The 17,026-nt window shown below is 39.4% G+C and overlaps 1 protein-coding gene across 1 annotated transcript in view; it reads right to left on the bottom strand.

Moving 5' to 3' along the window:
• MGAT5 (alpha-1,6-mannosylglycoprotein 6-beta-N-acetylglucosaminyltransferase) overlaps window positions 1-17,026 on the bottom strand; it is a gene marked incomplete at both ends in the record, with an annotated part of 73,065 nt that overhangs the window by 32,604 nt on the left and 23,435 nt on the right. The window contains 4 exons of the mRNA XM_080346826.1: window positions 5,766-5,900; window positions 6,780-6,949; window positions 8,503-8,664; window positions 9,430-9,501. Of these exons, the coding sequence (XP_080202952.1) occupies window positions 5,766-5,900; window positions 6,780-6,949; window positions 8,503-8,664; window positions 9,430-9,501 (539 nt within the window). The remainder of the gene's footprint in view (window positions 1-5,765; window positions 5,901-6,779; window positions 6,950-8,502; window positions 8,665-9,429; window positions 9,502-17,026) is intronic.

Raw genomic sequence — 17,026 nt, 5'->3', positions numbered from 1 at the left:
TGATATTCTCAGCCATTACTACAAAACCAATGCAACAGTCAAGGGCCACAGGCCAACATCACAGCACAATACTACTTTGTCTTTAGACAATTGTATTTGGTTTCCAAGTGCTGCCTTTTGGGTCAACTAGACCTCCAAGAGAAGCACTGAAGGCAGTTTAATTTGCTGAACATTTCCAGTCAGACAGACCATTTATTTCTTTATGAAAGATGTTGTCACAGACTTTTTAAGAAACAATATAGAAGTCAAGTATCTGCAACAACCAGTATACAACTGAGAGAAACCCTGGCATTAGATTACAAAGGGTCTGGAATGAAAGATTCACAAAGTCCTTTATTTAAAGTCTTATTAATTCCTTGAAAAAAAATTCCTTCATTTACAAGTGGTTCTTCTCAAAAAATAGCCCATAAGTACATGAAAGGCAGAAAAAGGCTCATTATGAAGAAAAGGGCATACATTCTAGCCTACAGATTGGGGAGATATGTTTCCAAAATGCAGCCTGCCAAACCTTTGATATGGCTTGGACAGGAACTTTGTGGCTGTCATACTGACCATGAGCTCCACCGCAAATGAATCAGATTATACAGCTCCAAAGCTGCTGATTCTATTGTTCTTTAGCCTTCCACAAACAACATTTTCTGAAAAGAGTTACACAGAATAAGTTCCTACATCATGTGCCTCTGTGTTAAAATGACATGACCTCGTATCATTGCACATTGTATCACTGGGCTTGTATTCCTAAGGAAGGGACATGATTTCACAGGCAGAGAGGGGAAGTAACTTCAAAAGTTAGTGTTAAAAATGGTGATATTTTGCAGTCTTCAACGTTTCCCATGCCTGAATTCCATATACATTCTGTTCAGTAAAACATCAGCATTTTGGCTTTAAAATGTGACAGAACTTAGCTCCAACTCTTTGTCAGCTTTAAAAGATGAAAGCATTTGGTCCCAAAAATATATTTACATATTTCTTATATGTTGCTTCTTTCTCCAAACTATCCATTAAATTGGGAAACAGCATAAAACAACAGCAACTCAATTCTCATATGAAATACCACCTTTGTATTTGAAAGTAGATATAGAGTAAATTTACTCTTTTTTTTAATCTTCACAGAGATCTTTCAAGCAAATAGAAAGTCAAAATACACAACACATTATGATTCACCCAACAACAAAGCTGACAGATCAGTTTCTGTGCAGTGTTTTATGTCAACTGTTCTCAATGAAAATATTTTACAACAGTAGCAATTATCTCTGCATCACACAAAATACTCCAGCAGGACCAAAACAACTTCTGCACTGATGAATCATTCAGTAATAAAAGCCCTCTTATTTCCTGGCAAGTCTTAAAGCAAAATTCTTATCAAACACGCAGCTTTTGGCCAGGTACTTGAGTACAAGGGAATGAAAAAGGGGTGAATGCTACTAAAACCTGCAACATTACCGGAGTTTGTCAAATTTGATATGTAAGGAGCACTATATTGCATGTGATCATCTCAAAGTGCTTTGTTTCCTCCCTTTTTCTTTTTCCTGTTTTCAGATGTAAGGTATGTAGCACTAATTGTTCACAAGGATATGTGTAACTTTCTCCAATACACACAGGGTCTCTGAAGCAGGACAGGAAAGGTGACACATCAGAAACTGAACTAAACCAGGAAATGGGGAAAACAAAAATATTTATATGATTCTGGCATAAAGTCAGTCAGTAAAGAGAAAAAGATTGCAGCAGAAAATGCAAGTGTATGCAGAAATGGTACAAGAGATCGAAGGTTAAAGTGGTGAACCTAATCCCCAAAATGCTGCAGAAAAGAACTGGTAAAGATTTAAAACTTTGAAATGAATGTAATTAATGCCAGTTTTGCTGAACTGATGTTTTAACATCCGTAGGAACACCTCAGCTACCTGCCCAAGCACTATATTCTCCATTTGTTTCACTAAGTGGTTTCAATTTCTTTCAATCAAACTATTTTAAAACAAAACTTTGATAATGTTTTAGCATTTCTAAAGTGAAATAATTAATTTTGAAAATGGTAAACCAGTGGTTTTTTAAACAGGGATATTTTTAAAATAAAAATGTTAATTTAGTATGGTTTAGTTTTTCACTCAGTTGGTGCCTCTGTCCTAAAGTGTCACCTGGCTTTAGCAGGAAGCTGCAGATAATTCCAGCATGCTTGGAATTGGGGTCAGACTGATTAGTCTATTAAATGACTAATTAAAAAGAGGATTGCTGGGTAGCAAACTGCTTATAGAAACTTCTATATAAAAGCCTTCTTTCTTCTAATATGCTAGAAATGATAATTTTGGGACATCTAAAAAAATGTTGACAAAAGTAACCTAGGGTTAGCAGAATTTTTAAAGTTACTGTTTTTCCATAAATATTGGGCATAAGCACAATCTGGACCGTCCTGGTGGAAGTATTTAGACACGTTGATTCATATCCTCCCACCCGAGGTTCTAATTTTACTCTACTGACATACACTTAATTTTCATGTGCACAAGCAATGCTGTCCAGCATAAATAGTTGAATAAGGGGTATATATAGACCAGTGGCTGCAGGCATTGTCTTGGGAGCGAGCTGGCCAAAACATAACCAGTTGTGGTTTGGAAGCTGTGTAGGTGCATGGAGCTGGGGCACAGCAACGTGCTGGTGCAGATACACAGACTCCAGCCTGGTTTGGCTTATGTCCAGATCACGAGCAGCTCAGATCTGTCCACAGAAATCCTGGCAGATGAACACATTAACTTTCAGGCCACTCAGTACTTGCATTTAAAAAATGTTAAAACTTAGTCAGAAAATAATTCTCCTAGAACAGATGTATTCTAGAGAACATGTAAGAAGCAGGAATGTTGCTCATTTTTCACGATAGCTGTCATGTTAATTTATTTCAAGAATAACACCAGTTGGATTTTTGGCATATGGGAATGAGTCATTGCTAGAGAGACTAGAAAAATGCAAAAATTACCAGAATCTTATGTGCTGTATGGAGGATGCGGGTGCTAACAGAAGCAATGAGCTGCACCCCTCAAACTATATTAAGCTACTAATTTTTATGTTGCTTCATTGCACATAAACAGAATTCAAATATCTACGCTTCAGAACTGAAAAATACAGCAGGTTCAGGCATTCTTCTGCTTGAAAATAAAGTGCACCCAAAAATGAGATCTGTTTTGCTATATTCGTGGATTTTACAGCACAAACTACACCAGAGATAAAGCCTGTACTAGCAAGAGGCATCGGTGCTACAGATCTCAGATGCACAAACCGGTATTTCAGTTGTTGAGAAATACTTGGCTCTCAGAGCTGCAGGGTCACTCTTTTGAGCCAGCAGTTCTAGAAACCTGATTTGCAATTACCAAAATTTACTCAGTGCTCACGTTCACTCACAAAGATTATAAACAGCACTCTTATCATGAGACCCTTCTGAAGACATAGGTGTATTTTACCAGTGTATTCCAATCTGAAGTGAATAAACAAGTTTTTATTTGTAATTGAGTCTGGTCTGCATAAACCAGCCTGAATTGACTAGCATGTCTGCTGAAAAACTATATGGCATAAAGCAAAACAATTCTGTCAAGACAAAGAATTATTCCTCCTGACGTTAAATACAACTGAGTGAGAAAGTAAAGTTTGTAAAGAACAAGGGCGATAAGGCACTTTGATTTGCGATAATGTTTATTTTACTGGAATGAATTAAACAAAAACATAGAATTATGCTCTCACACTGGACTTATTACTTTTAACTTAAAAATATTTTGATCACAAAATTTATGAGATAACTCATGATGCTAAGAAAAAAAAATGATTGCAGAGGGATCCTCAAATAGGAGATAGCTTGCATGACGCTATGAATTATTTCTTCTCCTCTAAGAAATTCTGGTAGTGTCCAGACTCTGTTTTGTCACACTGAACTTGAGGAACAGTATCAGGTCATTAGAAAGATTGCCAATAAATGCAGTAAGTTTGATGGAAGATCTACAAAACTTCAATTATAAGGAACAATCCAAACCCCTGGATTTATTTTGAAGAAAAGCAAACTGAAGGAAAATTCAGTATATAAGATGTTCTAGAGGTTGGCAGACAGGGGAAAGAAGTAATTTATTCCCCTTTTATTTGCCCATAATAGGCAGTAACAAGCAGTTTTCAAGAAGTCAGGCCAAGAAAAATACTTTAAAGAAAAGCTTAACAATATAAAACAATGGCTGAGACACCTTTTGGAGTCTTCAGTAAAAGATTAGGCAAAAATCTCTCAAGAAGGACAAACACATCTGATTTACTTTTAAGCAAGGGTATGGAATAGATGGGATCCCCTTCCATCCGATGGAATCCAGTGTTGTAGAAGAGATATATTAAGTATTTTTTTTCTCCTCAAAAGCCTCATAAAAACTCCTATACTAGCTTAAGTTATTTATTTAGAGCTAAATTTAATTCTACTCTCCTAAACCAGAAAAAGTCAGTCATTACCACAGATTAGGAATCGATGAAAACCAGATTGACAGTTTAAGATTTAATAACTTGTGAAATAAGCAAGAAAACTTGAAGAGCTAATCTAATGATCTCAATGACATGGTGTATTTCCATGTCTTCATTACAGAATATACCAAATAAGAAATGGAAAGCAAAAGGGAAGAAACAATTTAAATTTATAAATGGTTTTATATCCTGACCAGAATGCTGTATGTGATTGCCTGGTGACAATTACATCTGGCAGACAGACAACCAACTGTAGCTCAGTGGAAAATGGGATTATCTTTATTAGCAGGCTCCTAAAAACCTGAATATCCGTTTACTCCTCTGCTTCATAAAAGAGATTAGGACTAATCTAATCTGCAACGCTGATCGCAGTACTCTCATTTAAAATTACACTGAAAAGATACAATGCTCTAGAAAATAATGAGATAGAGAGAAAACAATTTTTCTGCCTGCAGTGAACACCTTTCAATGCCTTCCTTCAAAGGCAATTGACTGGACTTTACAGATCATGAAACAGCTAATTTGATTAGGCATAGAAAAATCAAAGTCAGTAATTTAGATTTGGTTTTATTTCATGCTGATACGTATTTGTACAACACATGGGATGCTTGCTGATTTGAAGTTATTGACAAAAAGAAATGCGGTTCTAAAACTGCAGACACTAAGAAGGCTGTACGAAGTAATTTCTTGTGGCTATCATCTTCCCTTTCTAGTGGGAAGATGTTTAAAGATTACAGAAGCAACAACTGCAGTTACCAGCAGGTTTCTTCTTTATGCTTGCCCCTGAAGACAACTCTCTGCCCAGTATCTTAAGGAATGGAACAGAAAAAATGGCATTGCTGTTGTTCGAATAGATAAATCTCCACAATCTTCAATTCAGTATGGCTGTAAACCCTGACAAGGCAAACATGCCTTTGGTATTTCAACTAAACACCAAAAACCAATAATCTCTCAGCTCATCTACTAATGTACAGAACAAAAAGTATGGGGAGGTGGGGAATGTAAAGGAGGGAGGGAAAGAAATGCAAAGATCAGGCCTCAATGTAATATAATTCATTAAGATTAAAAATGTTTGAATCCAAGAATGCCAAATTTGCTGGGGGAGATAAAGATGGGAAGCAACAAACAGGCAATAGCCCCTATATTCCTAAGAGTGAAAGACAACAGAACCACATTTTTACTTTTCGATCAATTCAAATTCACATGGATGTACCCACCTGAGTATTTTGACATGTATTATTCAACAACAGCTGTTTAACAAAGCAGTTAGGAGGTCAAATAAGTGTTATACTTACTGGTAATGCACCCATGATGGACCAAGCGTTTTCTTAAACTGGGTGAGTCCGACAATATCAATGTAAATGAGTTCTACAACTTTATCCCCCAGAGTAGGGCAGCCAGATCTGTTACCTACAACCTTCTTCATAATCCTAAACAAAGAAAGAAGGAATATGGAAAAGTATTACTTTCCAAATATCTTAAATAGATGCTGTAATGCTATTTACACCCGTCATGCCCTTTTCCAAATCAGGAATCATGTGAGAACATCAAAATGCTAAAGAAGATCAGCATTTATTAAATAACTGTTTATATATCAGTAAAGAGCTCATTTTCACCAAAAACCTCATCTAGTTTAAACAGGAGAGTAATATGGTTGGAATGCTTCAAAATAGTGTGCTTGAAATTATTTGAAATAATTCCTGATTTCTATTAACAGCTTTATAGTGTAAGAACTCTCTATAAAATGATGTGGTCATATTTGTTATAAAAAAATGAGAGGTACAGAAAAAAATGCATGTGCTCAAACTTAAAACAGATGTTGTATGCCTAATACTGAATGTATGCCTAATACTGTCTTGCATAGCAAGACAAAGACAAATGAGGTAGAAATTCAACCTAACGTAAGTAATGAACTACATCAAAAGTGATGTGTTTAAAGGATTTAAACCGTTATTTTAAAATCCAATACTCATTGAAGAACAGCAGAAACCGAAGAAGAGGACACAGGCTAGGCTGTAACATTTCCTATTGCAGCTGGTTAAGGCACTTGGAATGTTAAAGAATAAGCAGCTTAGTTTGAATTTTACAACTTCCATTTATGAAGTCTCAGGAGCCTGAAGCTACAATGAAAACACATTATGCTTTTCATAGCACATATACTTAGCTCATTAAAATAATCTTATCGTCTGTTTAGTGAATTATCATTTTCATTTTATGCCTCAAGAAATTATATACTGCTAATAGAAGCATCGAGAGTTTACAATTCTTTTTTTGCATTCCAGTTTCAAAAGTGAAAGTAATCTCCTTACTCCTTGAGCTCTGCCAGTGAAGCTGAAATCCTGATGTCATGGCCCAGTAAGTAGAGAGATGTAATTAAATCACTCCACTGGACTAATTCACCAAGCGGGCCACCGCTAAACGCATTTTCTGCAATCTTGAATCCAGATTCTTTTGTCAAAAGCCCCAGATGAACAAGAATCTGGAAAGGAAAGCCATATGTTAGAGCTGTGGACATTAAATATGCAACTAGCTTACCTCACTGTGCTTTTTCTTTCTATTAAATTCCAACTACAGCCAAAAAAAAACCCAAACAAAAAACCAACCAAAAAACTCAAATACTCCTCTCACGATTATTTAATTTTGTAATGGATTTCTAGAACAGTAGGTATAAGAATGTTACTGCATTGTTTTGCGGTATTGCCTGCCACCATATCAGTAATTAAACTTGTGAACAAGCCATTGAGAACTTGGATGGACGGCATAAGGGTAACAGGACGCTCTCCCAACCTCCCGTCTCCGTTGCCACTGGAGGAGAGTTTCCTCTATAGTTCCTCGAAATCTGTGCTTGCCTTTGCAATGAAGCACAGAAGTGGAATTCCAAACACTTTGCCACATACCTGGGCTGTTATTTGAGTGTGGGTATATACAGTACCAGGCATAAAAACCCCAAACATCAAAAACCTTTTCCATCACTCTTTAAAAAGCAGCAAAATTCAAGCAACCATTTTATTCTAATATGCTGCAGCTCCCAGAGCTGAACTGGACATATTAAAACAAAATCATCCTGCTCTAACAGCAACCTCAAAGGACTTTTAAAAGTAAAGACTAAGCAGTAGAGCATCCCATCAAAACTGCCCACGCAGGGCAGTACCACTTCTGCTTATTCTTGAGTTTATGGATTCTTAGATGTTATATTTCTTTAATAAAACAGGCTGGAGGGCTGCTTCAAAGAGAAGGGCTGCTCCTTGACAGGGGGTGAGCCTTCTCAAGGGCTGCACTACGTGACAAACATTAGAGTGGCAACATGAGGACCAGTCCTTATGTGAGGACTGAGAATCTCGAGCAGGGAGCTGAGCTGCAGCCTGAGAGATGGGAGAGACATGAGTGCATGGCCTGCACATCGTCCTGCTGTCAGTCAGAACCCGCTCCCTGAGAGCAAGCTGGGAAGAGAAACTGTTGCTGTGTTGACAATTTTCGGCTTTATCTTAACTGGTTGAGGTAATTAATAAACAAAATAAAACAAGCCCCCAACTTTTCAGTTCAAGAATCTCACTATTTTTAAACTGAACTCATTACAAGAGGTCTAAACTGATTCAATCCAAAGTAGTGGCCAATTTGAGGTCTACTCAAATCCAAACAAAAAATATGCTATTTAAAAGCCCCAGTTTTGGACAAAGATGATGTACAATTGTTGTTTTCTATGACTGTAAAACACTCTGTTTGCATCAGCTTGAAGTAAATTCACAGTTTCTCCCTTTAGAAACTTCTGTATACTCTCTATCCAAAATAAAAGAGGTTAAAAAACTTACTGAAACATTGACTCATGGAAAGTAAGTAAAACTATTTGTGATGCAAATACCCATTGTAACAATAATTTCAAAGAGTGAAATACTTCTTGAAAGGAGGTAGAAGTATAAACACCAGCCTTTTAGACATATTTGGTATTTCCACTTTGAAATTACTTTAGGAACAAGGAACTTAAATGAGCCTATAGGACTGCAAGTGGTAGGAATGAAAAATGTTTTCATTTACCTTTTTTCGTTTTCTTTTCTCCAAATTCTGTTTTTCTGCAAGTGACTTAATTGCTTCAATCCAAGTATCAGCCATCCGTCTGATACGTAACATCATCCACCTAAATTCCTCGTGTCTTGACATCATTTTGTAGAGATTATCGAAGTTGATACGAATCTCAGCCTTTAATTAAAGCATTAAAAAACCCTCAAAATATTATACTTCAAATATTGGACTTTCCAGAAGTGACAAAACTTCTCAAATGTGAACTCTGTGCTTTACATTCCTCATTAAAAACAAAAACAGACAAAGCAACCGCTCCAAACAGCACCCCTAATGCTATTAATAAAGACAAGTTGGGATTTCAATTCAAATATTTAAGTTTTAAATAGACATTTCTAAGCCACATAAATTATTTTTATTAGAAGTATTTGGTAGCCCCAGAATATGTTTGCAATGTTTCATGATGTATTTATTCTGTCAGAAAATATTTAGTTTTGTTCATGTGCTTCAAAATGAGGTTGAAGTATCTCTAAAACACACTATAAAATCAGGACAGTATGTTGAAGGTTCACGCATATTATGAATCTTCCCAATACAATTAAGTCTTTTATTATACCATGAAGGAAGAAACGTCACTTAAAACTGGTGAACAGTCTATGGATTTGTAATTTCACTCAGTATCTTTGTACAGCATTTCATAAATTTAAACACATAAATGTTTTAAGGAAAATCTACCACCAAGACTGCAGTGCGATACAAAGACTGGAGAAAAAACATGATGAGCTGCATACACACAGTCAAGGACGTTTCCCTTCAGTTTTGCGGAGCTGAGAAATAAAAATGGTAAATTCTAGTCTTGTCAGCATTTTGTGGCACAGGGTTTCAGGATGTTTTGCATGAATCACAACTGTTAAATTATTTCTCATGTTTTAACATTGTTCTTACCACTGTTTTTTGATCAGTTTCTTCATTAGGATTTTTTGCTCTCCAAGGTAAACGAGGACACCAATTTTCAACCTGTAAAACAATCACATGAAAATGAATCATTCTATTCTACTTCCAGCTGGTCACTGGCAGCTCTCTCACTGCCCTTCTATTGTGCCTTTATATGGCTTAAATAAGGCATCAGCTGATGGGTAAGTCACTGCAAGGTAAAACTGCTTTGTGCGAGAAAAGCTTAAGAAGACTTTTTGCAATTCAATACTATTTCAACCTTGCAAATTTGCAACCAAAAGTCACATTCAGATATTCATTCATTATAATGAATACAGGAGATAAAACCCTTTTGAGACAGAGGTCAGCTCTTCACAGTATCACAGTATCACAGTATGTTCTGGATTGGAAGGGACCTCAAAAGATCATCTAGTCCAATCCCCCTGCTGGAGCAGGAACGCCTAAGTGAGGTTGCACAGGAACATGTCCAGGTGGGTCTTGAATGTCTCCAGAGAAGGAGACTCCACAACCCCCCTGGGCAGCCTGTTCCAGTGCTCTGTCACCCTTACTGAGAAGAAGTTTTTTCTCAAATTTAAGTGGAACCTCTTGTGTTCCAGCTTGATCCCATTGCCTCTTGTCCTATCATTGTTTGCCAATGAGAAGAGCCTAGCTCCATCCTCATGGCACTCACCTTTAATATATTTATAAACATTAATAAGGTCACCCCTCAATCTCCTCTTCTCCAAACTAAAGAGACCCAGCTCCCTCAGCCTTTCCTCATAAGGGAGATGCTCCACTCCCTTAATCATCTTGGTTGCCCTACGCTGGACCCTCTCCAGCAGTTCCTTGTCCTTCTTGAACTGAGGGGCCCAGAACTGGACACAATATTCCAGATGGGGTCTCACCAGGGCAGAGTAGAGGGGAAGGAGGACCTCTCTCGATCTACTAACCACCCCCCTTCTAATACATCCCAGGATGCCATTGGCCTTCCTGGCCACAAGGGCACAGTGCTGGCTCATGGTCATCCTGTTGTCCACCAGGATCCCCAGGTCCCTTTCCCCTACACTGCTCTCTAATATGTAAGTTCCCAACCTATACTGGAACCTGGGGTTGTTCCTGCCCAGATGCAGGACTCTACACTTTTCCTTGTTAAATTTCATTAGGTTATTCCCCGCCCAACTCTCCAGCCTGTCTAGGTCTCGCTGGATGGCAGCACAGCCTTCTGGCGTGTCAGCCACTCCTCCCAGCTTAGTGTCATCAGCAAACTTGCTGATAGTACACTCTATTCCCTCGTCTAAGTCGTTAATGAATATATTGAATAATACTGGCCCCAGTACTGACCCCTGAGGTACTCCACTAGATACTGGTCTCCAACTAGACTCCACACCATTGACTACCACTCTCTGGCTTCTCTCCTTAAGCCAGTTTGTAACCCACCTCACTACTCTATTGTCTAGACCACACCTCTGCAACTTAGCAACTAGGATGCTGTGGGAGACTGTGTCAAAGGCTTTACTGAAGTCAAGGTAGACCACATCCACGGCTCTGCCATCATCCATCCACCTTGTAACATTCTCATAAAAGGCTATGAGGTTGGTCAAGCATGACTTACCCTTGGTAAAGCCATGCTGACTGCCCCTAATAACCTTCCTATCCTTGATATGCCTTGAGATAGCACCAAGGATAAGTTGTTCCATTACTTTCCCAGGGACAGAGGTGAGGCTGACCGGTCTATAGTTACCCGGGTCCTCCTTCTTGCCCTTTTTGAAGATTGGAGTGACATTTGCTTTCCTCCAATCCTCAGGCACCTCTCCCGTTTCCCAAGACTTGGCAAAGATGATGGAGAGCGGTCCAGCAATGACCTCAGCCAGCTCCCTCAGCACCCGCGGATGCATCCCATCTGGACCCATGGATTTATGGATGTCCAGTCTATTTAATTGCTCCTTAACCCAGTCCTCGTCAACTAAAGCAAGCTCCTCCATTGACCTGGCTTCATCTGGGGTCTCAGGGGTACAGGGCTCCCCAGGACAGCCTCCGGCAGAGTAGACAGAGACAAAGAAGGCATTCAGTAATTCTGCCTTCTCTGTATCTTCCGCCACCAGGGCACCCACCCCATTCCTCAGTGGGCCTACATTGCCTCTGGTATTAGTTTTATCCGCTATGTATTTGAAAAAGTTCTTTTTGCTGTCCTTGACCCCTCTCGCCAGCTGTAATTCTAAGGAGGCCTTGGCTATCCTAGCTGCCTTCCTACATCCTCTAACAGCAGCCTTATATTCTTCCCAAGTGGCCAGCCCCTGCTTCCATGACCTGTAAACTCTCCTCTTCTGCTTGAGCATACCCAATAGATTCCTATTCAACCACGCAGGCCTCCTGGCTCCCTTCCTTGACTTCCTACGTGTGGGGATGCTCTGATCCTGAGCGCGGAAGAAGCAATCGCTGAATGCAATCCAGCTCTCTTGGGCCCCTTTTCCTTCAAGCAGTCTTGCCCATGGAATTTCCCCCAGCAATTGCTTGAAAAGGCCAAAGTTAGCCCTGCTAAAGTCCAGGGTTGCAATTCTACTTGCTATGCTGTTCCTGCCACACAAGATGCTGAACTCCACCATCTCGTGGTCACTGCAACCCAGGCAGCCCTCAACCTTTACTGCTTCGACCAGACCCTCCTTGTTAGTGAGGATGAGATCCAGCAGTGCACCTCTCCTAGTCGGCTCCTCCACCATCTGCATGAGGAAGTTATCATCAATGCACTGGAGGAACCTCCTGGACTGTGGCTGGCTGGCTGAATGGTCCTTCCAGCAAACATCAGGGAAGTTAAAATCACCCACAACAACCAGGGCCTGTGACTGCGAGGCCACTCTCAGCTGCCCATAGAAGGCCTCATCAACTTCCTCAGCCTGATCTGGTGGCCTGTAACAGACACCCACAACAGTGTCACCCCTGCCAGCCTGCCCCTTGATCCTGACCCATACACTCTCAACTCGCTCATCATCCACTCCTGGGCAGAATTCAGTACATTGTAGTTGCTCTCTCACATAGAGAGCAACTCCACCACCACGCCTGGCTGGCCTGTCTTTTCTGAAAAGGGCACAGCCATCCATGACCACATTCCAGTCATGTGAACTGTCCCACCATGTTTCTGTAATTGCCACCAGGTCATAATCTCCCAGCCGAACATAGGATTCTAACTCCTCCTGCTTATTCCCCATGCTGCGCGCATTGGTGTACAGGCATTTCAAGGAGCGAGCAGAGCACTCCCATTTCTCCCTAGGAGCATAGGAGGCCACCTGGTCCTCATCAGTTCTAGAATGCTGCCCCACTGGGACAAGCCCAGCTACAACCCCATCCCCCTTCGAGCCTAGTTTAAAGCTCTCCAAATGAGCCCAGCTAATTCCTGCCCCAGCATTCTTTTGCCCCTCTGAGATAAACCTTTCCCACGTGACACTGTCCGGACTGGTGTCTTATAGAACCAACCATTATCAAAAAATCCAAAGCCCTGCCTGTAGCACCACTCTTGGAGCCAACCATTTAGCTCTTAAATGCTCTAAATAAATGCTTAAATGCTCTAAATATGGTTTCTCTGAAATGTTTTCAAAAAGTGCTATTTTATGCTTCTAGGCCTTAAAAAATTGTGTTTGGGAACATTTCCCATCTCCCTAGAATATAAAAAGGCAAAGCCTGATAAAACCCAAGGATCAAAGTTTACGTTGTAGCAATCTAGACAAAAAGTTGAAAGAAGACTAAAACCAAAACCAGCCTATGTGAAGGGTATAAGTAACATAATTATAACATAAGTAACAGTATCCACAAGTACTAATAGCTGTAATTCTTAGAGAAACATTATCAGTGTAAATGCAATACTTCTACTATTGTCTATTAGGAAAAAAAAATGTACAACAGCTAGGAGTTGGGGAAGAAACAGCAAATGGATGCAAGTCACTGAAAGCTCCTGTGCTCTCCCTGGGGATCTTGCTTGTCTTGTAGAATCTTTATTATTCATGTGCCTTGAGAAATTCACTTTGGGGATAAAGGAATTTCACTGTTGGAGGCAAACTCATGGAAACAGAAACAGAACTGTGCACTGTGAAAAGGGAGAAACATTTATAGCCAGCTAAGATACCCCATCACTACTGATAAAGTTCACAACTCCCTGAGAAGTTGAACTCAGAGCTGGTCTTACGGTTCCTGCAGGCATAGACTTGTCAAAACACAATTTCAGCTTAATCATGCTGCAGTAAGCCTGAAGCATTAGAGATTAAAAGCTTAAGATCATACCAAATGATTGCCTAGAAGACCTGTTACATGCAGGGAAATTAATAGACATCATAACCTCGTTAAAGAGAAGAAATGTCTCAAACCAGGTTCCTCAGACAAATTATATAGAAGCATTAATTTGAATGCCATGACTTAATCTACTCATTGTATTTAATACATTTGAAAGTAGTCACTTGATCAACCTTGTCTGCAAACATGTGATTCTTCAGTGGTCTCCAACTCTGGAAATATACTAGAAATTGTAGCCATTAACGATCTGAACTTTTACTGATATAAGCTGTGGAATCACTGGTGGAAAAGATTTGTAGGCTCCATGTTACAAATCATGCCCAGTCACAACCTCTCTTTTTATTTTCAAATAGTAGAAATAATTTTGAATTATTCCTAGCTTAAAATTGATCTATATTAAGATATGACATTTCAAGAACTACTGTAAGTGCCCCTTTCCTGGGTTCATGTATTTCACATTGCACCACCAGGCATCCTAAAGGAACCAAAGATTTTTCAGAGCTACCAAGGACAGTTAGCAGCACGCTTCACTGACACAGAAACAAATACAGGTTTTCTTGTGTTTTTAGAAACATTCCCTCTAGTCTAAACTAAATTACAGTAATTCTAATCACAAATAAACACTTAAGGAGTAGACCCAAAGCAATATCAGTGTACACAGTTGGTTTAGCACTCATTTTTCCTTATTGATATTGAGTCAATTCCTCATTTCACTGGAAAGACCAACTTAACTCACTGGAGGATTTATCAACATACTCTTCAAAGTATTACCAGTTGGTTTGTTATTTTCAGCACTGGGAAGAATGCACAGGCATTCTCTTACAGAAAAAGGAATGAATTCTGCTATTTTTCATGAGCCAATGGCTTACAAACTATGAGCTTTAGATGGGGGGATAATAATTAATGAGAGCACCAAGAAAGCAAAGATTAAGCAAACAACTACCCCTCAGATGGAAACATTATGATAGCAAAACCAGCCAAAATGCTAATATGAATTCTATCGTTCAGAACATGGGTTAATTTTGCTAGTAATTAAAGAATCAACAAAGTCATGGTTCCAAGAAAACTGAGACAAAAAAATCAGACTATGATAAGAGTGGTTGCCGGAGGGCAGAACACGCAAACACTCAACACCGCAGATCATGTACCAGAAGTCACTTTTAGATAATAATATATATTATCATGCAAATACAGAGGAAAACAGAAGTGAAAAACTACAGCAGGGAAGTCTACACAAGCCGTAACATCTGTATTTAGAGGTGCCCAGTACGCGAGAAATATCACAGCTGCAAAAACCTGAGGTTTTCAGAGGGAACAGAGATATTTCTCTCTATCTGTGGTTCCTCCTTCCCTGTTCAGTGAGAGCTATGGGTGAACAACAGCCTATAGACACTTTGGTAGAAAGGAGATGGATCTCAACCTCTTCAACTACACAAGGTAACTAAGACTTCAGAGACAGCCTTTGTAGAACTAGGGGAAAAGGAAACTATAGCAGTGACAGGCTTCTGCTACATAATTAAAAAGCCTGCTGATTCCATGATACTTATACAAGATATCTAGCATGTTGCTGAGTTTTATTGCTGCCCTTCTCAAAACCCACAACAGTTGCATTTTTATACGTATTTCAAGCAAAAAGCTTCCAGTTAACTGTGGTTTTGTATTGCAGTATGAAAAATGAAGGTCTAACAGCAGCGCAAAGCCTCAGCAAAGACTGCTTAAAACTCTTGTAAAGAAATAGTGCTCAATATCTTGTCAGAATTAAAAGCAACAGTTTGCACTAACCAGATGGGTAGCAAAACAAACTTTGTCTTCCTCTCTATTTATCCTCATGTAATGATGCATAGTAGAGCAGAATAAATGCTGCTTCTGTTGCATCATTTCTGGAAGACGTGTAAAAATTATCTAAATAAATGTACTGTTGGCCTTTCCCCAGACACCCACTTTCTGCTCTTCCATTACTTGGCCTTTGTCTCCTGCCCAGTGAACCAATATTCAATTCTAACCGAGCACTTCAGCATCTCCTGTCCAGAACACACAATTTCTCACTTTTAAGCCAAAGAACGACTTCTAATTGCAGCTCTTGGAAGGACCTACAGTTTCGTGAGAACTTCAGATGACCTAGAAAGTGGGTGGGTGGTTTTTTGTTTGGTTGGTTTATTTTTAAGAGTCAAGTATTGCCACTTCAGCTAATCGCTTCAGGGTTTCTGGTACAGAACACCACAAGCATGCCTAGAACTAAATATGAAACCTAAGCAGTTAAATGATTTTCCCAGTCGCCTCATGAGACTCAGATATGGCCCACAACAATAACTTGAGCTGTACTCATCATTTCTCATCAAGTTCTGCAGCTGTTCTTCTCAGATTCAGACTATTAACCACTGCCATGGAAACTTCTCTGAAAACAACAGTGGCTGCTATAGTCATTCAAAAATGCAGGAAGATGCTCATGAATTGATCTTCTTTCCAGCAACTACCAGTGAAAACTTAATCCATTTTTCTCAGACTCATTGATGTAAGATAAGTACAAGTCAGGGATTTTTTTGGTGAGTACTTACTTCCAACTATAGATGTGGGAGAAAGAAAAGTAAGGAATGTCTACAACTGTTCAGAATGGTTTGAGTGGAGGCCTTCGATGTCCTTCATTTCATATGACAAATAAGCACCAACAGTGCTACAAGCTCTGTGAAACAACCTGGTGCCCAGAACTTGCTTTTCTCTCCTTGCTCCCAAATTGCCTAATGAAAGCCTATTAGCTTTCCCTAAAACTACCAGGGACAAGACAGGGATAAGGCAGGGAATGTGAGGACAAGAATTAGGGACTTTGTTTTGCAACACATTTTCTGAAAGCTTCTCATACAGAACAGGGCGACAGGTGAAAACAAAACAAAACCAACCTGCTTTAGTTGACCAGGTATCATACCATCTAACTCATAACAAAAACGTCTGCAGAAAATGCAACAGCATTAAAGTGTACCTTGTCCTGGAACAGGAATATCTGTGGTTAAATAACACATACAATGGAAAAAAAGTGTGTGTGTATACACATACAAATGTGTGTGAAGATGTGCATGCATGTGATTGTGAACAGGAAGATGATACAGCACGTGCTAAGGCTGCAGTATGCAGTTACAAAAGAGGTATTGTTCCATTCATCTGCACCTTTTCTCTATCATCGGCAACAATGACAGAAAGGATTATGATTTCACTTAAGTATCTAGATTAAATATCCATCAGAAATGTAGAAATACTTCAGCTTTATATTTGTTTAGGTACAGAATATCCACACCCAACAAGCCCTAAGTTTGAGCAAGGCGAAGGTGGACAGCAGTGT

Source organism: Nesoenas mayeri (assembly GCF_963082525.1).
Source record: "Nesoenas mayeri genome assembly, chromosome: 6".
Lineage (NCBI taxonomy): Eukaryota > Metazoa > Chordata > Aves > Columbiformes > Columbidae > Nesoenas > Nesoenas mayeri.
Note: the sequence above shows the minus strand (reverse complement) of the source record. Positions and strands in the feature narration are given on the sequence as shown.